This window comes from Monodon monoceros, unplaced genomic scaffold (assembly GCF_005190385.1).
Source record: "Monodon monoceros isolate NGI ecotype Baffin Bay Population unplaced genomic scaffold, NGI_Narwhal_1 Super_Scaffold_9, whole genome shotgun sequence".
In the NCBI taxonomy this organism is placed as follows: Eukaryota; Metazoa; Chordata; class Mammalia; order Artiodactyla; family Monodontidae; genus Monodon; species Monodon monoceros.
Window position 1 is genome coordinate 54,509,386 of NW_021703786.1, and position 22,372 is coordinate 54,531,757.

General features: G+C 37.5%; 2 protein-coding genes across 7 annotated transcripts in view; one reads left to right on the plus strand and one right to left on the minus strand.

The window, feature by feature from the left end:
- The window catches only part of NF1 (neurofibromin 1), a 245,995-nt gene that overhangs the window by 155,522 nt on the left and 68,101 nt on the right, over positions 1-22,372 (plus strand). The gene's annotated exons all lie outside the window — the stretch shown is intronic.
- On the minus strand, positions 17,340-20,668 carry OMG (oligodendrocyte myelin glycoprotein). The gene has a single exon (XM_029213378.1). It carries the CDS (start codon positions 19,288-19,290, stop codon positions 17,965-17,967), a length of 1,326 nt encoding a protein of 441 aa, XP_029069211.1. The 5' UTR covers positions 19,291-20,668; the 3' UTR covers positions 17,340-17,964.

The window sequence follows — 22,372 nt, forward strand, 5'->3', positions numbered from 1 at the left end:
AGGTGTTTAATTCATGGTGGTACAACTAGTAAGAATCAGAGTTGGGTTTCAAACCTTAACAACTGCACTATTAATAACATGGTTATTAAAAAGATAACATGTTTATTATCACTGTTAAAATTATACACTAGGTTTTTAGGTTAAATCAGTCTTTGTAGACCAGCATGAAAATCTTACCAGTAGTTATGGGACATATTTCTGTAGGGAAGAATTCTGAATTCTAGGCATCAGATTTACAAATGACCTTTTGCAATAAAGGACAAAAGTTTACTCTAAAATAATTTTGTCATTGGAGCAGCTGTAGTCTGCATTCCAAAGGTTAGCCGAATTGGAACCTTTTTTACTGTAACAACGTATTACTATTACACATTCATGGAATATGGTGGCACAGATAGATGTATTGTTTTGTACAGCAGCGGGCACCAGGGACCGGTTTTGTGGAAGAACAGTTTTTCCGCAGACCCGGCGGGGGTGGGGAGGAGGAATGGTTCAGGCGGTAATGTGAGCGATGGTTCAGGCAGTAATGTGGGTGATGGGGAGCAGCAGATGAAGCTTCCCTCGCTTGCCTACCACTCACCTCCTGCTGTGCGGCCCGGTTCCTAACAGGCCTAGGGGTTGGGGACCCCTGTTGTAGAGCACTGTAGTTTATCCTTTTGTCTATTTAATAAAAAATAAAATAAATATAAAAACAACACACGCCACTCCTCAGTCCCCATCCCCAACCCCCTATCCGTTACACACACACACACACACACACACACACACAGAAGCATACTTTGGTTAAACGTTGCCAACATAATTTCTTCTGTTACACCTTTAATGTAAAAACCTGAGTTTCAACTCAGTTTTCCAAACATTTAAAAGGCAAACATGTGGTATTTTGCCTTTTTTAGCATTTATAAGGAAGGAAACCATCATATTAAGGTAATAATTAAGCTTACACAATTAAAATTTGCAAACAACCAGATTGAACTAGGATATGATAATTAACTCAGAAGTAAGTTGAAATAAATTTAATTTTCCTAGTGTGCTTGTCATTCAGCAGATATAATGAACTGAGATAGCAATGCAAACAGTCCAAGTCCACTTCAGCCTGAGTGTACACAAAACATCAAAAATATTACATAGAAAAGAAAGTGAGTGCTGTCCATTGCATTCAGTATGGTGCCACCACTTTCGTGTTCATGGTTGTGGCTATCTTTGAGGTCATTTCTATATTCTTAGTTGTCTTGAGATTTGAAGTTGTCTTGGGATTTGAAGTTGTCTTGGGATCCAGATGGAGCTCTGGAGTTGTCTTGGAATTTGGGGTTGTCTCAGAATTTGTGCTGATCTGCTTAGAAGCTGTCATAGAATTTGAGGTCGTCAGTGCTGGAGTTAACTGCAAAGTGTCACCAACCAACAGGAGGAGCAGACTGAGTAATAGCTTGAACATCATTTTCCTGTTTCAAAATAATTATGGAAAATTAATCTAACACTTGGATCACAAGCAAATCTAAGAACTTGCTTTTTTAAAAGTGGTGGTGAGGGGGCAGGGGGAATGAAGGAAACCTTATCTCAGCACTGAGGAAATGCCAACCTTGGTTTAACAAATTTCATAGTTTTTAAGATAAAAGGAAATTCAGAAGAGATCGATATCAACTCCTCCATTTTACAGATGGGCTCAGACAAAGGCAAAAGGATGCATATCTAAAAATGACCAGAACTAGAACCTGAATCTGAGCCTTAGTCTAGTGTTCTTTAGTAGATGGGGACTATGACATAGGCATAGTATAGACATATCCCAAAAGTTTACTAGTAAACCATTTTTAAAGTAAGCTAATTTTTTTTAATCATATATTCAAATCTAGTGGTTTGCCACATTTGAGATAAAGCAGCTAGCCCATGTTGAACACGGATAGCTATTCTTTTTTTTAACTTAAAGCTCAAACTTTAATTTTAGAAATCTAATATATGCTAAAATTTACATTTGGTTCTAATGTATAATTGAGAAAATTTCAAATTAGTATTACCTTTTGATGTTTTTTCTTTGAAGATTAAAACTTCAGGCTTTCTCCAGTGTCCCGTGGGGGATCTAATTTCTCACTCACTGTGTGCTGTTTAAATAAAATTAGTAAGTCACGTGTTATAAACCTGACCTGCTATTTGCTCTTTGGAAATAACCTATTGAGTGCTTTCCAAACTGGTGCAAACAGATGGACTGTGGCAGAAATCAAGGAATTCAAATAAAGTTCCTCTAAAATCTAGTGTCTTATTTAAAGAACCCTGTGAATACCACTTTGTTATTCCTCTTATCCATGTGTATATTAGTGAATGTCTTCATTGGATTAACACTAACTGGAGGAATATACTCTTTGCCTGCTGTGATTATCATGGCTTAAAATCAAGTAAGTATATTAGAGATAGATTTTTTTTTTCTTAAAGCATCTTGTATATATGTTTAGAGGGTAGGTAGTTTTTGGCTAGGATTATTTTGAAGTTTTAAAAATAATTCAAGAATATAGCATTCTAGGAGTTTAATTTCTAGTAAATAATTATTCTATTAGAAGAGAAGTTAAACTTTATTAACATAAAGCTAAATAAGAAAAGAATTGCATATGAAAGTGATACTTTTCACATTGAGTTTGCAAAGATTTTTTTTAGTACATTAAATCACCCACATTGAAGCACATTTAAGTGAATTCTTTAAAGGAATTTAATCTTTCGGTCACTCCTTTTCTTTGATAAGTGGTATACAGGGAAGTTGGGTTGTATTGTGCTAATGTTTTCATCACATTAGCCGGCTCTTTTAAGAAATTGCAGGGCTGTGAACAATGGTATTGACATACAAGGAAATGGCTACCTAAGTGGCAGAAGCACAAGTCAGTACATGTTCCTGACTTGGTTTACTTTGCTATGTAGGTTTCTTTTTCCTCCTGAGTGAAGAGAACCAGTGCTTGCTAAATCTTATTTATATTAGGTACATATTGTATAGAACCTAACTTAACTGGAGATTTGTGTGATCAGACCTAAGAAGTAAATATAAAAACCCTCAGAGTAGATATTGTAAGTCAGAGTACTAAGATAACGCACAGATAACTTTTTATTGCTGCTTCAAACACCTCAATCTCAACTTATTTAAAATTTTAAATTCAGCATTTTCCCCTTCCTATTCTTATACCCAGATATGTTGGGTTGGCTAAAATGTTCGTTTGGGTTTTTTGGTAAGATTTTATGGAAAAAGCCGAAAGAGCTTTTTGGCCAATACATATTTTTCTCACAATCTCTTTCTCGGTTAACTGCGTCATTACCCAGCCAAATGGCTCTCCAACCTTGAATTTCTTATTGTCTTCTTATTGATCTTAAGCTGCCCAAGCCTCTCGGTGATAATTAAGTAAAATTAAAAATTCTGAACACTCCCCACTTAAATGTTCCCCCGCCCCCCAAAAAACCATTTTCAATTATTTAGGTCTTTAAATACCTCCCACTTCTTTATCTTTGCGCAGCTTTCCCCATCTGCCCAAAGTATTTCTTCCTCATTCAAAATTGCATTCTTCCTTCAAGGTCTAACTCTGATGGCAGCACCTTTTTTGAGAGCCTTCCTTAATTCTATACTTCAGAATCAGACATTTTAGGACTTCGTACTTCTAGAGCACTTATCAGAGTCTGTTTTTTTTACTATAGATGTATCCTCAGTCTTTGTTCAACCAAATTCTGGCTTCCTTGTGATCAGGTACTACTTTTTTTTTTTAACATCTTTATTGGAGTATAATTGCTTTACAGTGGTGTGTTAGTTTCTGCTGTATAACAAAGTGAATCAGCTATACATATACATATGTTCCCATATCTCTTCCCTCTTGCGTCTCCCTCCCTCCTACCCTCCCTATCCCACCCCTCTAGGTGGTCAGGTACTACTTCTTATTCTTTGTACCTGCTAGCACAGTGAGTACTTGTACATAATAGGGTACAACAAACACTGGAATTTGCTGAAACACCTCTTTGTTTCTTCATGTCTGAGGGCTGATATCATTAGTGATGTCTAAAATAATAGACATTTGGTCATTTGCAGTTTTCCCTGCATTATAAAGTCCTATTTCTACTTTCTGGCAGCTGTTTAGAGAGGATTTCTTTATTTGTATGATGTGGATCGTAATGTACATTCATATCCTTTACCTGTGTTATATAACAAAAATTCAACCGAGTAAATTTTAAAGATCTAATTGGCTTTATTTGAACAATTCATGAATCGGACAGCATCCCATCTAACAAGTAGAGAGGAGCTCCAAAGGATTATGGAGAGGGAAAGTTTTTGTTTTTGTTTTACACATCTTTATTGGAGTATAATTGCTTTACAATGTTGTGTTAGTTTCTGCTGTACAGCAAAGTGAATCAGCTATATGTGTAAGGTCAGATCTTAACAAACGGCACCACGAAACAGAGGAAAGCTTCAAGTGAGCTTTATTAGGGAGCGCTCCCGGGCGAGGTTCACTGGTCCGAGAGAAAGGGGGCCAGAGAAGTCGCACCCGGGCGAGGGTTGGGCAAGATTTTATAGGGGAAGAAGGGAAAGGGGTGTGGTGAATCTGGGAGGGCGCAGGGTATTCCTTATTTGGTGGTCTTTTTTTTTTCGGGTATCCTGGGGGACCGTTAGTCCCGCCCCTCGAAAGGTGGGAAGGCTGGGCTGGGTTCAAAGTCCCCCAGGTCAGTGTCTGGAACTGGGTGGTCAGGAATGTCGCCAGGGCAGTTTCTGGAACTGGGTGGTCCTGAGAATTTTGGTCTGATGCAACCTGTGAATCTGATTGTGTTCCCCTGCCTCGGGCCAGTTGGCCTTACAATATGTATACATATATCCCCATATCTCTTCCCTCTTGCGTCTCCCTCCCACCCTCCCTGTCCCACCCCTCTAGGTTGTCACAAAGCATCGAGTTGATCTCCCTGTGCTATTCAGCAGCTTCCCACTAGCCACCCGTTTTACATTTGGTAGTGTATATATGTCCGTGCTACTCTCTCACGTCGTCCCAGCTTCCCCTTCCCCCGCTGTGTCTGTCTGTGTCTTTACTCCTGCCCTGCCACTAGGTTCATCAGTACCGTTTTTTTTAGATTTATGGAAAGTTTTTAAAGGCAAGACAAGGAAGTCATAAACAGAAGTTATTTCAGGCTTAAGTAACCTACCATGGGGGATGGACAGGGTCTGTCTATGTGGCAGATTATCTCGTCTTCCTTTTGGTGCTGACCAGAAAATTTCACTCTGACTGGTTAGGATTACATTCCTGGAGAAGGTTGTAACTGCAGTTAGTTTAGGTATTAAGTCTCCATTTTAGCACAAGTGACTCCATTTGGTGCTTGTTGTTTCTTTCTTTTTTTTTTTTCAATAGTATGTAGTAGCAAGTGGCTCTTCAGTGTGGACAGTTAGGTTTCAAAAATCTTTTTGGAAGCTTCCTGAGAAAGTGGATATGCAGATGTGCAAAAACAGGCTATTGTTATGTTAGACTTAAATGTGAGTACCTTTTAGAATTGTACATAAGCAGTTTTACAGTAAAATTTCAGCCTCTTCATTGTAGGAATCTAATACAGGAAAAAGAACACATTTCTCCTTAGTGGCAAAATACATATTCTGAGGGGAAATGTCTGTCTTTGAACAAGTTTGTCTTCCAGTATTATTACAGTATAATACCGTAAGCCTGTTATCTAATCTTGGCTTGTTATTTATTCTTGTTTTTCATTATAAATGAAGAAAAGTGATTTAATTTTAAAAAGAGGCTTTTCTGTTTCCTTCTCTTGGATAATGGTATCTTCATCCACCTTGAGTTTTAAATGGAAGGCTAAAGATCAATCTTCATTTCTCTTAACCACATACATCTGATTAATCACTAAGTCCTGTTGATTCTGCCTCAAAAAATTTTTTATACTTTATCCTTACATTACAGACTCAGTTTGTAGCTTTATCAGTTGTCTAAGCTGGGGTTAGCAAACTTGTTTGTCAAAGGAGCAGTAGTAAATATTTTAGGCTTTATAAACCACATAAAGTTTTTCTTTTTTTCTTGTTTTGTTTGGCTTTTGGTTTTTATCTGCTCTTTAAAAATATAAGAGCCATTTTTAGCTTGCAGGTCATACAAAAACAGGCCACAAGTAGCTTGTGGGCAGGATATCGCCAGTGGACCATAGTTTGCTGCACTCTGTTCTAGGCTGTTGAAATAACTTCCTATTTGGATTCTTTGTCACCGGTATGTTACCCCATCCCCTCCTTCTTCCACATTACTGCCAGAATGATCTCTCTAAAATATGACTGTGTGACTTTTAGATAAAACCTTTTATGTGCTCTATTAACTAAGTTTTTATACTTAAGGCATTCATATACCACCTCTGGGGTTTTTGCGTTTCTTCGTAAGATCTATCCTATTAGTTACTCAATATTTTTTATTGACTTTTCTTAAGGGAAATTTTGTATTATACCATAAACAGAAAACCAGTATTGATTGCCATAACTAGAAAACCAGCAAACAAAAGATAACAGTAAAAAAGAAATATGGAATTATTAAATGACTGTTTCATATACCACCCCATCATATAGGTACCACACTTCAAAAAACCACTGACTTATAAGATAAACCTTTTTTCCTTAGCGTCATACAAGTCTCTTCATAATCTTTTACGCTGTTCACAGTAGTTGCAAGATTGCTGAACTAAAGCAGGAGATTGAAAGTCATTTTGGTAAGAGGCTAGCGATGCTGGCCTTATTCTGGAAATCTCATGATGCTGTCGTCATTGATGTGGTTCCAAGTAAGCCTTGTATGCTTTCTGGGCTGTTCTCAGGAAAGTGTGCTCATGACATATTGCTGAGGGTATCTTTAAGGGCAGTTGTGAAGAAGACTCTAGGAGCTGGCAAAGCCACAAAGTCTGCCCAGAGAGCTCAGAATGCCAAATGAGCATTCTGCACATTACTTCCTCTGTTGGTTAATAAAGTCTTAAAATAACTTTCTCAATTGGTCATTTAAGTTTAATAATAGAAGACTAGTCATCACAGTGTGTAGTAACAGCTGTAGAAAGATGTCTCGCCTTTGCTTCGGCAACACTGACCATCTCACCATTTTCCTACTCTGGCATGCCTCTGTGATTTTGCATAGGCTTACCATTGGCTTTGGGTGCCATTAACAGAGGGCAGACTCCTACTTTTGATTCAAGACCCATCTCAGTAACCTGACTCTCACTCCTCTAGGCAAGTTAAGAAAAAAAAACAGCTTTACTGAGATATAATTCACATAAAGTTTACCCTTTTAAAAGTGTACAATTTAGTGGTTTTTAGTATATTCACACAGTTGGGCAATCATCACCACTACGTAATTTTAAACATTTCGTCACCGCAAAAAGAAACCCCATAGTCATCAGCAGTCACTCCCCATTCTCCCTCCCCTCAACCCGCTTAGCCCCTGGCAACCATCGTGTGTGTGTGTGTGTGTGTGTACGTACATGTATACACCACACTTTCTTTTTTTGCTATTAAATATATATATTTTTTTCTTTTATAATAAAGCCTTTTTTTTTAATAACTTCAAACTTACAGAAAAGTTTCAAATATATAGTACGGAGAGTTCACACATACCCTTCACTCAGATTCCCATAATGTTTATAATTTTCAAAACCACAGTACAACGATCAAACCAGGAAATTAATATTAGTATACTCCTGTCAGCCGAACTAAAGACTTCTTCAAATTCTAGTTTCCCCCTTATATCCCGTTTCAGTTCCACAATCCAGTTAGGATCCCACATTACATATAGTTGCTGTGTCCTTCGTCTTCTCCAAGCTGTGACAGTTCCTGAGTCTTTCCATATCTTTCGCTACTTGATAATTTTCATACTCGTGGTCTTAAATATATTTTTATATGCACAGATTTTTCAGCATGAAGAGCCTTCTCTGGTGGGTAACCCATCTCTTGAATCACTTTCAGTCATTAAGGAGAAATGACTGTGGCATTGTGATTTGCTGAAGCGGAGCCTCATACAAGTGTTAGGCTGTTCAGAATGCATCACTTTTATTTTTATTTATTTATTTATTTATTTTTCTTAACATTTTTATTGGAGTATAATTGCTTTACAGTGGTGTGTTAGTTTCTGCTTTATAACAAAGTGAGTCAGTTATACATATACATATATCCCCATATCTCTTCCCTCTTGCATCTCCCTCCCTCCCACCCTCTGTATCCCACCCTTCTAGCTGGTCACAAAGCACCGAGCTAATCTCCCTGTGCTGTGCGACTGCTTCCCACTAGCTATCTATTTTACATTTGGTAGTGTATATATGGCCATATATACACTACCACTCTCTCACTTTGTCCCAGCTTACCCTTCCCCCTCCCCGTGTCCTCAAGTCCATTCTCTAGTAGGTCTGCCTCTTTATTCCCATCTTGCCCCTAGGTTCTTCATGACCTTTTTTTTTTAGATTCCATATATATGTGTTAGCATCCAGTATTTGTTTTTCTCCTTCTGACTTAGTTCACTCTGTATGACAGACTCTAGGCCCATCCACCTCACTACAAATAGCTCAATTTCATTTCTTTTTATGGCTGAATAATATTCCATTGTATATATGTGCCACATCTTCTTTATCCATTCATCTGTAGATGGACACTTAGGTTGCTTCCGTGTCCTGGCTATTGTAAATAGAGCTGCAGTGAACATTGTGGTACATGACTCTTTTTGAATTACGGTTTTCTCAGGTTATATGCCCAGTAGTGGGATTGCTGGGTCATATGGTAGTTCTATTTTTAGTTTTTTACGGAACCTCCATACTGTTCTCCATAGTGGCTGTATCAATTTACATTCCCACCAACAGTGTATGAGGGTTCCCTTTTCTCCACACCCTCTCCAGCATTTATTGTTTGTAGGTTTTTTGATGATGGCCATTTTGACTGGTGAGAGGTGATATCTCATTGTAGTTTTGATTTACATTTCTCTAATGATTAGTGATGTTGAGCATTCTTTCATGTGTTTGTTGACAATCTGTATATCTTCTTTGGAGAAATGTCTGTTTAGGCCTTCTGCCCATTTTTGGATTGGGTTGTTTGTTTTTTTCATATTGAGCTGCATGAGCTGCTTGTAAATTTTGGAGATTAATCCTTTGTCAGTTGCTTCATTTGCAAATATTTTCTCCCATTCTGAGGATTGTCTTTTCGTCTTGTTTATGGTTTCCTTTGCTGTGCAAAAGCTTTTAAGTTTCACTAGGTCCCATTTGTTTATTTTTTGTTTTTATTTCCATTTCTCTGAGAGCTGGGTCAAAAAGGATCTTGCTGTGATTTATGTCATAGAGTGTTCTGCCTATGTTTTCCTCTCAGAGTTTGATAGTGTCTGGCCTTACATTTAGGTCTTTGATCCATTTTGAGTTTATTTTTGTGTATGGTGTTAGGGAGTGTTCTAATTTCATTCTTCTACATATAGCTGTCCAGTTTTCCCAGCACCACTAATTGAAGAGGCTGTCTTTTCTCCACTGTATATTCTTGCCTCCTTTATCAAAGATAAGGTGACCATATGTGCATGGGTTTATCTCTGGGCTTTCTATCCTGTTCCATTGATCTATATTTCTGGGGTTTTTTTTGCCAGTACCATAGTGTCTTGATTACTGTAGCTTTGTAGTATAGTCTGAAGTCAGGGAGCCTGATTCCTCCAGCTCCGTTTTTGTTTCTCAAGATTGCTTTGGCTCTTCGGGGTCTTTTTACACCACAGTTTCTTTATCCGTTTGCCCATTGATGGATACTTAGGTTGTTTCCACATCTTGGCTATTTTTAATAATGTTGCAATAAACATGTGGGTACATAGGATATTATTTTCCTGTTCATCTATTGGACTTTTAGCTCCTAGATCTTAGATGTCTTTATCTGGATACACAGAGGATCTAGCAGAGCATGTGGCATTTCATAGAACACTTAATAAATGAACTTAGCTTTTAATGATTATATGTATGTAATCATTCAGTGCTAGTGTTAAGACTAATCGCCAGTTTTAATTATGGACACACATGACTCTAGTTTAAAGGAAGAAGACTTGATTTAGTAACAGTGATTAGAGTTGGAGTCCTGAATTGAAGCAAAAGGTTACTCAAGTGGTTTTGTTTTCTGTGATTCTTGGTTTATAGAAGTATAGTGGCCTTGGCTGTTAGTGAAACAAGGCTTTGGTTTACTCATCAAGGATGATTTAGTGATTTATGACTAGACAGTACTTAAAAAGAAACAGTGGCTGCAATCCATCTATTTTTATGAAAACACAGTTGTTTTTTTTGAATCAACTGTGGCTCACCTCTTTTAGTGTAAATATATAATCCTTGAAAGGCAATAATCCTGAGATGTATTTATGAGGTTTGATTTTATGAAACAATAGGGAAAAATTCTAAAACAAGCATCTAAGGGTAAATACATCCAAGTGAATATTGCTCCCTTCAGAAGAGCCGCTGTTGGAGGTGATGTACTTACTTCAAACCCTGATGCCTTTGAGTACACATTTTTAGGGAAATACATTTTTGGACGTGTTGTCAAAGTCTAAAACATGTTCTTTTTAAATGTGGTGGGGAAATCTTCATATTTGAAATTTTTAATGATGCAAAATGTCATTTAGTAATATATTTGTTTAAGATGAGTTTTTTCTTGTGTGACATATAAACTGGCTCTTAGTAATATTTGAAAGGAGGGGCCCCAAAGGTGTTTTCACTAATGACAGCCTCATTGGAATAAGAGTTTAAAGACTCAAACATAACTGCTTTGAAGAAAAATGTAAAGAAATTTAGATATGTGACATTTATGTTTAAAATTTAAATCAGTTTATAGTCAACTCATTGTTAATATATGAAGATGTTTTACTAGTTTCAGGTGACTCCTTCATCCTTTGATTACTTTTACTATGTTTTAAAGAGACTAGCCTTTACAGTGTGTTTCTAAGTTTATATTTAATGTCCTGCAGCTTTTTTTTTATAATTTAGTGTCAGGGCAAGAGACTCGTAACACTTCATCAAAGTATACTTTGTTAAGCAAGAAAGATTTCATTTACTCAATTGTAGAAAAGCCATACCATGAGGAAATACTAGAGCCTGTAGATAGATGAAATTATTTTTAAACATTTATTGGCTTTCTTTATTTGTCATTGGTATGAGGAAATGCAGCTGAGTATCTGATGCTAAGTGATAGAACTGGTAAATGGGTGCGGCTGTGTGCCAGTTACTCTTACACTATACAGTGTCTCAGGTGCAGTTGTGGTCACCGAGGCTCTGGGTGGCAAGGAAGGGCCTTCCAGTGGTTTTTGTGGTGTATGGCATCTTTATTTTTCCTTAGTGGTTTTTTGTTCTTTTATTTCTTGATGAAAAGCCATTAAATCTTAGTTTATTTTCTGTTGAGGCAAGCATTTGACAGGCATTTGAACTCCCTCAGCCTTCCAGAAGTGTTCACTTTGTTTTTTTGAGCTGTGACTATGGGCAACAAAATAGCACAAAGTAAAGAACTACATTTCCTGGTATTGAGTATTTCATCAGATTTATTTGATACTTGGCCTTGAGATACCCATTTGAAATATTCAGATATCTAATTTTTTACTGATAAATCATATTTTCCATGGAATAAATAAATAACAAACCTTGTAAATTAGTTATTTGAAGTGTAACTAAAGAAGACAGATACATGGGGAATTATGTACCACTATGGGTTCAGTTATCTCCATTTCTGATCTTTTTAATTACCGAGAATCTCTTATACAAGACATAGGAGTAATATTTACAATATTTATGTAGCACCTACAAAGTGCTTTAATATACATGTTTTATCTGTTCTTTAAAATACCCATGTGGAACACGTGTTCTTAACAAGATTTTTACCAGAGGACACATTTAACCGTTTACCCAAGATAACAACACAGGCTTTTGGTGACAGTCTTATCTCACGCTCTTTCTATTAAATCCCAGTGTACTTTAAATACTCTTCGAATTGTTTGGTCAGAAAAAGCTACAGTTTTGCTGCTTTTATTGTGTGTTTGTGTGTGTATGTTTAATTTCTGTACTTAGATTTCATCAATAACTTCCAACAAATTCAGAATATCAGGCCATGGTTTATTGAAAAGATAAATGGGTGTATTGGGCATATTTCTCAACTGGTTCCTGAACGTGTTTAACAGAGTTGGGGCCGTTGAACCAAAGTGACATTTCGTAAAACATGAGCTTCTTAAGAACCTCACTTGTATCACAGTTTTCTTGTTTTGGTTTGGTTTTTTGGCGGTACACGGGCCTCTCACTGTTGTGGCCTCTCCCGTTGCAGAGCACAGGCTCCGGGCGCGCAGGCTCAGCGGGCATGGCTCACGGGCCCAGCCGCTCCGCAGCATGTGGGATCTTCCCGGACCGGGGCACGAACCCGTGTCCCCTGCATCGGCAGGCGGACTCTCAACCACTGCGCCACCAGGGAAGCCCCAATGTATCACAGTTTTTAAAGTGTGGAGCAGACTAATCTGCTTAACACATTATTAACACATTGAGGCGGCTTTTTTTTTTGTTTCCTTGATTTCCCTTGAGCAATCTACGTGTACTAAATTGTTCACAGGTATCAGAATTAACCGTTCTCTGAAATTGTTCCAAATTGTTCCCACTGCCCAGAACTAATTTCTTATATGACAAGTAGCAGCCTAGCCAAATCCCCTTCATTCATAACTTTTCTTTCATCTCTCTTTTTCCCTGGACTATGAAGCTAAGACTTTGACCTATTGGAAGAAACTTAAGCTCTAGAATAAGAAAGACTTGAGGTTTGACTTGGTCTGTCTTAAGTAGGTTATTATTAGCGCACCAGTCATATCTTTGATCTGTATTAATTCATCCTTTTATTTAATAAATTCAGATCAAGCTGGCCCCTCTTCCCACCCCGCCCTGAAAAAAGACCTCCTAGCAGGAGGTGATAATCTACACAGAGATAAAAAGGATGAATAAAGGTTTGCCAGGGGAAGAAGAGGGAAAGGAGTGTAGTGGTGAGGACGTGAAGAATCTCTGAGAGCCTGATGGCAGGAGGGAGCATGGTGAATTACAGGGACAGAAAGATGTTTTGTTTGAACTATACAGTGTGAGGGAGCTGGAAAATCTTATGATGATACTGTAAAGGGTGGCAAGGGCCCGATCATATAGTAAGCCATATTGAGAATTTAGATTTTATTCTGAGACATGGGAAATTATTGAAAGTTTTTTGGAGGGGTTTTTGTTGTTGTTGTTCATTTGCTTTGTTATTAGGAGAGAAAAGAGCTTGTCTGGTTAGATTTGTTGGAGAACAGTCCTGACAGCAGTTAACCGTGTAGAGCTAACGTAAGCTAATATAATAAGTATGTGCTTCCAAGAAATCTGATCGTGCATCTCTGTCTCTGATCTTTATTCCATGATACCCTCTAGTTTCTTAACCACCCCTCCCTATTCACAGTTCATTTTGCATCATCTCATTTTCTTACTCAGCCTAGAGCCCTTGGACAGCTGTTTCAATAGTTCTTTTCTAAGATCTCTTGCATTTTTCAAAGACAAAGCAGGTGATAAAACACACTTGGTATACATATTAGCATTTTGGTATATTTATCTTCTTTGTTGTTTTTATACATAGTTCTATAACATACATGTTTATATATCCTATAGTTTTCGCTTATCTTTCTAGTATATGCATTTTCCACTTTTCAAACTTACAAAAAACCTCTACATAAATATTTGTATTGGACACGTAATATTCTGGCCCGTGGGTCATCATGTACTTGACCAGTTTCCTAATGGTAGATATTTAGCATTCTGTTTTTCTTGCTATTAGAAAGAATGCTGGTATTTACCTAGAATTTACTAGGTTAAAGGTTAAAATATTTTAGGTTTTTGATCATTGCTGTGTTGCCCTCCCGCGTAATTGGTATATTAATTTAAAGATATGCAGATTATGACTTGTTGAATGAGGAGGCACAAGCCACCCACTTGGGGTTGGCAAGTAGCTCCCTCAATTTTCAAGGGAAGTGAAAACCCCTGGGGTCATTTTGATTGAAGGCTCAGTTTCAATACACTCAGAAAAAGGAAGCAAAGTCACAAGATTTATTATTTAGAGATCCCAGAAACGTCTCCGGGGGCTGGGGGTGTGCACAGTGAGCTGGGGGAAGAGCAGTCCTCTTCCCCAGTTCAAGAGATACAGTACAGGGTAGGAAGCACCTCTTGTAAGGTGGTTGGGATGACAGTCACTTAAATTTTTACAGGCTCGACTCTAAGTGCTTATTTTGAAAGGTGCCCCAGGAAAAGCAAAGTGGGAACTTCTGGTGGTAATCCTAATTTGAGTCCTTATCTAAATGTCCAGACTCTGGGTCTGTGTAGGGTTGTCATACTGTAAAATGCTTAGGCAGCAACTCAGAATAGCTATTTTCTCATCGCAATTGCCAATTGCTGTCCCAAAGAGTTGTACCAGTATGTGAATGTGACCATTTCCTAATGTCTTCCCCAGCATTGATTTTTTTTTTTTTTTTACTTTTTAAAAAATTGCTTGCTGTTTCAGTAATAAGCGTGGTATCACATTTTGTTTTTATTTCTCAGTTATTATGTGGTTTGCCATATTCCCATATACTTATCAATCCCCATGCTTCCTATCTTTTAAACATTCTGTTTGTGTCCTTTACCCACTTATCCATTGGGAAATCTAAGTATTTTTCTTATCAATTTTATGAGCATTTGATTAACAATCTCCTTTACGTTTTTCTCTTTGAGTATTTGTGTGTGTGTGTGTGTGTGTGTGTGTGTGTGTGGTACGTGGGCCTCTCACTGCTGTGGCCTCTCCCATTGCGGAGCACAGGCTCAGCGGCCATGGCTCACTGGCCCAGCCGCTCCGCGGCATGTGGGATCTTCCCGGACTGGGGCACAAACCCGTGTCCCCTGCATCGGCAGGCGGACTCTCAACCACTGCACCACGAGGGAAGCCCTATGTCTGTTGTTTTTTATTCTGGAATAATGTTTAAAAGATTGATGGTAATGGGCATTGTTGTTTTGATTCTGATTTTAGTAGAAATATAATTTTTCACTTTTAAGCATGACATTTACAGTACATGGTATCATTCCTTATCTAGTTCTTACAATGTATTTCATAAGGAATAATCTTATAAAGGTTTTAAACTGACTTTTGTGTGACATTTTTGGTGTAAAGGAATTTGCTGTTGCTTCAGAACGTTGTTATGGAAGATTATTGAATAGCACATATTTGTCATCTTTTAAGTTAGGCATAGAAGACATTTTCTCATTCTGCTGTGATAAGAGAATGTTTCTCTGACTTTCTTCTGGGTCTCCGTCTCACTAACATCTGAACCTGAATCCTGGAGGGTGAAGGATCAGGGACTGAAGCAAAAAATATACTATTTCATTTTCTTGCTCTTAGAGTGTGGCGCTTGGGTGTTTACATATGTGGGAATTTCTCAGAGCATGGGTTTGGACACAAACATATAATAATACTAACAGCAAAATTACTGCATGTAGAATGTGGGGAGCCAAGACACTGTGATAAGACTGTATATGAATTATGCCATTTATTCCTCAGGAAAAAATACCCACTATGAATAAGTTCTGCCAGCCCATATGACTTAGGGCATTGGTAACTTGCCCAGGGTTGTACAGTTGAGAAGCAGCAGAGACAGGATTTAGGCCTAGAACATTTGACACCAGAGCACAATACCCTTCACCGCTATTTTATCCCTTATTGCATTTGCTTTTGTGTTTGTGCTCTTATTTGAATTCTCTTGACTGGGGAGAAACAAAAGTTACTTGTAAAATGAAATCAAACCTTAGGTATGGATGGATGGATATATAACTTACGAGCTTGAGAGATAGACACTGAGGATAATACATTTTGAAATGTTTATGGAGCCCAATAATACGGTAGTTCTTGTTTGAGTGGCAAATACTGCTCCCTACTCCATCAGTAATGATAAGAACACAATTTCCTTAGAAGGAAGTGTGTAATTACTATAAGGCTAGATAATACTTCTTTCTGAGGACTTAAGAGTCTGTGTGGTTGACATATGTTGTACTTGTAAATTTACTGCCTTTTTTTCTCTGCATTTTGCAGACACATCAGTAAGATTGGCATAATGTATAGGTGCTGCTAATGCTATAATACATAATTTCACTTTCTGGTCACTTTTCCTCATAGGATTTCTAAGACAGCATTGAATTTTTGGCACCCTCAGAGTGAAAGACAGTTACTTTTAAGAAACCTACTTTCTGTGCAATTCTGTGTGTGGTTTTTTAAAACAAGATGCAAGTATGTGGTAGATTAGGAAACATCTAAGCAATTAGCCTCTACCATTGATGGTGAAGATACTAGATTGTTGATTGGGAGGGAGGAGAAACAGCTTGCCCATTTTCAAATCATTTAGGGACTATTTCATATAATTTCTTTTCTTCATGGTGAGATTCCCTCCTGACAATAGTGAGCCAGTTAGGTTTGCCAGGGCAGAAAAATGTTCAGGAGTCACTGCACTAAGTCAGTATAGGAGAGGAACTGCTTCATTGAAGCTTAGAAGTAATTTTTCCATAAGCCTGCCCCTTAAAAAGAAAGAAAGAAAGAAAAAAGAAAGAGCACATTAGAAGGTTGTTACTTTTCTCTGTCTCTGAATAGAAATGCTTCCAAATGTGGAAAGAAATCTTAGTTTTAAAATTCCTTAGGAAGGAGCCCAAAAATTTCTATCTGTAGTCTTTTACCAACTCTAAGAATGCTTGAAATAGATTCTTCCTTATGTCTCACAAATTAAATTCCTCATTTGTGGCTCACCCATTTCAGTTATGCTGTCTTGCATTTTAATCTAGCTGTGTTGCTGGGCCTCTTTTTCTGACTCTTGGCTATTACTTATGTGTTTCTCTGATTCAAAAGATGGCTTACTTGTATATTTGTAGAAAATTCTCAGTTTTCTTCTAGTTGAAGTCCCAGTGCAGTTTGGAGTGTCAGGATCTGTCCCATGCCCAGCTGCATTCCTATTGTCTCTTTTATTGGGTTCATCACCTGGTCGTAGCACCAGATGAATCCCAGCCTTCTTTCCCTTTCTCCTTTCCTTTTCCTCCCCTTCCTTAGTACTGCCCATATTTGTTAGATCCCCATGATTTTATCCTGAAACTAATCTTATTTTTAACTTAGGTAAGTCAGATTCTAACTTCCAATGTGCAAAAGATAAATTTCCCCCTCCTGCACATAGGAGGCTTTTAACTTTTTAAATATTTTAACATGTCTTTAAGCTTGAAAGTTTTATTACATTTTTAATACTTTCCTTAAATACAAAAAACGCCATTAAACTTTACTTATTAAAATGCAAAGCCTAGTGTCTTCTAGCTTTTTGAAGAGCTTTTGTCCATTATATAATCTGTAAAGTAGCCAAGAGTTCCTCAGAAGCAGGACATCATTTAGATTTAAAACAATCATGGCTTGTGTGCAAAATAATGATGTGACATAACCATTCATAGGGAGGCATCCACAGTTTTACTTTATGTGGTGACAGAACTGTTGGATACCTCCAATATTACATTTGCCATAAAGACTTTACCAAGGTACCCTAGAACAAAAAAAGGTTAAGTCATTTTGATTCTACCAAGTAGATTAAGTTGGTATGACTAGAAAGCCAGTGACACAGTTATGAGCATAGACCTTTTATTTTTTCCCAGATGTTTGACAGTGTAAACATACATAAAATACATATTAAAGTTGAGATGCTTTATATTTTGTGCAGTAAATTGAAGCCTTAAAAAGAAAACATTTCATTTAAAAAAAAGAAACTCATTAGTTTTACTTCATTAAGACAGTAAAGTAGCAGCAAGTACCGAGACATTGTGCACTCTTCATTAAGACAAGTTGCTTCATTCACATCAGAGTCGGAAATGTGAGACTGGCTTTCTTGAATACATAATATAGCTTGAGTCACGGGTTAGATAGGGGCATATCTTCCCAACTATACATCAGGGAGGAGTTCTTTCATTAATTTCAGAAAATGCAGACCCTTAGCCAGCCAGCATGACCACAGCATTGAGCATTAAGAGAAACGAAGCATTTACTTTCCAAGCACTTGCCACAGAAGAAGGTAAGCGAGTCTTTACATTTGTGGTTGTCTCTTCCCTCCGTAAGTTAAGGGTTGTGCTTTGTTGAGGCATTTCAGAGAAATTATTTGGCATGCCACTAGTAATGCTTAGGGTCATGGGTGTTGGGGATGATTTTGTCGAGCTAGTGAGGCTTGCGTTTGTAACCATTCCATCTTGGAGGTGAATAGTTAGAGTTGCAGCTGCTGCTTCATGTGGATTGATCGTTTCTGTGGATGTATCTTCTGGATAGGGCGCAAAAGCCTTGTCAGTGCTAGTGAAGGTGGTGTCTCTGCTTAGAGTGGCACCGAACGTTGTTTCCTTGGTTCGATATTGTTTGGGTATTTTGGTCACTTTGGATTGAGTTACCATACTCAGAGAGTTAATGGTGTCCACTGTCTGCACCCCACTTACAGTGAACAAGCTTGAGGTAAATCCAGAAGGTGTGGGGTACGTGTTATGTTCCTTCAAAGGTGATATCTGGCTAGAACAGGGAGTCCCTATTACATGGGCTTTTGTTTCCATCATCCACTTAAGTAAGTAAGTAATGTTTTGTTTATGGTCACATGACCACCTGTTATTGTAAAGGGTTATCTCTTGCAACTGAAAGAGTTGGTCAAAAGCTTGATCTGGAATGAATGTGAACTTATTGTTGTGCAGGTAAAGGTGTGTGAGATTTGTCAGGTTTATTAATGTTCCTGGAAGGATTTGTGTCAAGGAATTGTTAGACAGGTCCACAGTATGTAGTTTGGAGGGCATGTTGGTTGGAACTGTCCAGAGTTTGTTACTACTGAGGTTGAGAACCTCAAGACTTCTTAGTGTATTTTTAATGAGGACAACCTTTTCCAGCATATTCTTAGAAACATCCAGATATTTAAGGTTCCATTGATAAGCAGTATCAGATTTTTCAAGCAGTTTAATGTTGTTGTTAGCAGCAGACATGTTCCAGAGGGACCGAGGTAACTGAGCAGGCAAGCTCTCAAGCCTGTTGTTTGAAATGTCCAGGGTCCTCAGATTGGTGTACTGGGTTAACTGGTTATGCAGATCAGTAAAGTGGTTATAAGACAGATTTAAATGGATAATATTCTCTTGCAGTCCAGATGGTAATGTAGTCAAGTTTCTGCCTGAGCAGTCCACATGCCTGTGCCTCTCGGTGCATATACATTGGAGAGGGCAAATGCATAAAATACCAGGTGTGAGAGACAGAAGGATGAACAGGCTGGGAGACATTTTCAATATCTGATATTCCATCAAAGCCTGGAAACAAACAGATACACCCTTCTTTTAATATGCAAATACAATTAGGCATCTGCATGGGTCAGTTAGCATTAGGCAAAATTTTCAATAAACCTCGTTGTTGTTGAGTTCTTTTATAATTGTTCCAGTGATTAACAAAGCTCCCCTTCATTTATAGTCCAAATGCTTAATCCTTCAATTGGGGCTATGTGATAGAGACTCTCTCCCCCTACTGTCTTCTGCATTTTCTCATTTATTTTCTCCCTTCTTTTACCATAGTCTTTCTTATTTATCTACCCAGAATGTTGATATTATAAAACGGCATTCTCGGCAAATAAAGAGTCGGAATCTTAAGCTATTACTATTTTTCATAATATTCTTCCTTACTCAGATGGGAAAAAAATGGCTGTCGTGTCTGTTTTGGTTGTTTATTTTTGGTTTTTTGTTTTCTTCAGATCTCTGCAGTAATAAAATAGTCAATGTGTATGTAGGATGAGATTTTATTTAGATATTAAGACAATACTTTGAAATGCATCTTTGTCTTTTCAGGATAAATATATCCTTGCAAAACATTTTAAGGCACTTGAAAAATCTGACCAACACCATACCTTTAAATCTCACATTTTATAAAGTGATTTCTTTTCTGTATATTTCAGTGCCGATTCTAAAGGAAAACAATGTGTATATTTACAAAGTGAATGAATATTAGAAAGAAATCCCTCAACTGACACTGCAGCAAATTTCTGGTGCATGCACTTGCTATTGAATATATATTCAATCCTAACGTTGACTTTCTCTTAAGAAAAGGAAAAAGAAAAAAATTCCGAAGTCGATTTTTTACTGATTTAAATAACAGCTTACCATAGTGTTGTCTTCTACATCAGCATCTCATTTTCTCCGGGAAACTTAAGCTTAAAGGTCGCCTTGTTCTGGAAAGTAGGAACCGCTTCTGGCTGTGGGCTGTGCTTGCCTGCTCAGCTGCATTGTGTTGCTGTGAGCTGAAGCTCTGCAACCACCTGATCAGTACCACATAGGAGGACTGCAGAGCTGTCATTGGTGCTGACTCAAATTTATTGCAAGAGGTGCACACGCAACAGAATGGACCAAAAGAAATTTTTTTTTAATTTAGTGTTGAGTGTACCCATATATCTCAGATTTGCTGTAGGATGGAAAACCTCGTGCACATTAGACCTGGCCTTTACCCATTTCTGTGATTTGAGCTTAGGCTCCACATTTTAACATTCACCTCGTGAAGAATCTGTGGTTCTTTTTATTGCGCCTACTGTTCATTCATTTTATACATTGAAAAATGTTGAAAATGAATTTGACCTTCCTTGTGGATGGTTTTCTAAGATATTTAACTATTTTTAACTCTGCCTTTTTATTTTTTCTAAAATGGTACAATTGTCTTATCACTTTTTAAAATAACATATTACGATCTGTTTGATTTTTTTATGTACCCCCCCCCCCACCAAATATGGTGATCATTATATACAATCAGGTTTTCAAATTTATCAAACACCTAACTGTTCATCTTTTGGAGAAGTACATAAGTACTTAAATATGATTATTTTGTTTTTATCTTTCTGATACAAAGGATTGTTTGACCCAGGCTATGCACAAACGAGGCTGCATTTTTTTAATGAGCATCTAATTCTTTTAATTATCAGTTCATGTAGTAAAGTAAATGTATTTTATTTGATATCTTTTGGGTTAAGGATTTTTTTCTTCATGAAATTACTTTGGTCAGTGGATATGAATATTGTTGTCTCCAGAGACATCTTTGGTACTATATGAATGACCATTTATTTGATTTTATGTTTTAAAAATAATAGCATAGCGGCTTCCCTGGTGGCGCAGTGGTTGAGAGTCTGCCTGCCAATGCAGGGTACACGGGTTTGTGACCCGGTCCGGGAAGATCCCACATGCCACGGAGCGGCTGGGCCCGTGAGCCATGGCCGCTGAGCCTGCGCGTCGGAAGCCTGTGCTCCGCAACGGGAGAGGCCGCAATAGTGAGAGGCCCGCGTACCGCAAAAAAAAAAAAATAATAATAATAATAGCATAAATTTTAGTTGATTTCTTCAGAACGTTTCACATTTTATCTTACTGAGAAAACAATTTACATTGTTTTTAAAAAGGGAAAACTTTCATTAGGGGCTTTATAAAATAAGACCAGATTTATGACAACTCCTGCTCCACTCTTTTTTTTTTTTTTTGCGGTACGCAGCCTTCTCACTGTCGTGGCCTCTCCCTTTTGGATTTATTTCCATCTGATGGGTAATAGTATCTCAGTTCAATTTTAAATACATCTTGCTTATTATAAGAAAAGTTGTATACTTTATATATGTTTTTAAGGATCATTTAAATTTTTCTTCTGTGACTATCTTTTATATGTTTTGCATGTTTTTTCTAGTGTGTTGTGGGTATCCGCCCCCCCCCGCCCCCCGCAGTCTGTATGTAAGTTTTTTAAACTTTAGGGATATTAGCCCTTTGTCTTAACTTAAGTTGCAGATTTTTTTCCCCAGTTTGTCCTTTGTCTTTTGACAAAGGTATGTTTTTTTCTTTTTTAATAGTGTTTGTTTTACATTTAAAAGTTTTATGTAATTGGACTTCCTTTTTTTTTTTAATTAATGCTTCTGGATTTTGAGTCTCAACTAGGAAGGTTTATCCCACTTTCAGATTATAAAGGAATTCGCTCATATTTCTTCTGTTTTTTATATAATTTTATATAATTTCATGTTTTATATTTATATCTCTGATTTATTTGGTGTTTATTCTAATGTAGTATGAATCCAGTTTCATCTTTTTCAAGTACCTATCCAGTTGTCCCAATACTGATTTGAGATTTGAGTCTGTTTCTGGACTTTCCATTCTGTACCATTGATCTGTCTAATCATGTACTAATATCGCAGTGTTTTACTTATAGGTGCCCATATATTTTGCTACTTTACTTTTTGTTCAGAACTAGGTAATAACAACAATTAGAGTCACTCTCATCTAATTCATTGTGTTGCCCACCACCAACACCAAATGGAATACATGTGTGATAAATGTATGTTGCGATGTGTGAGGTAGGTGCTCTTTGGTCCTATGTTAG

What these genes read in the sequence shown, in the direction of transcription:
- OMG (XM_029213378.1), bottom strand. Translation starts at nt 19,290, where the DNA reads ATGGAATATCAGATATTGAAAATGTCTCCCAGCCTGTTCATCCTTCTG.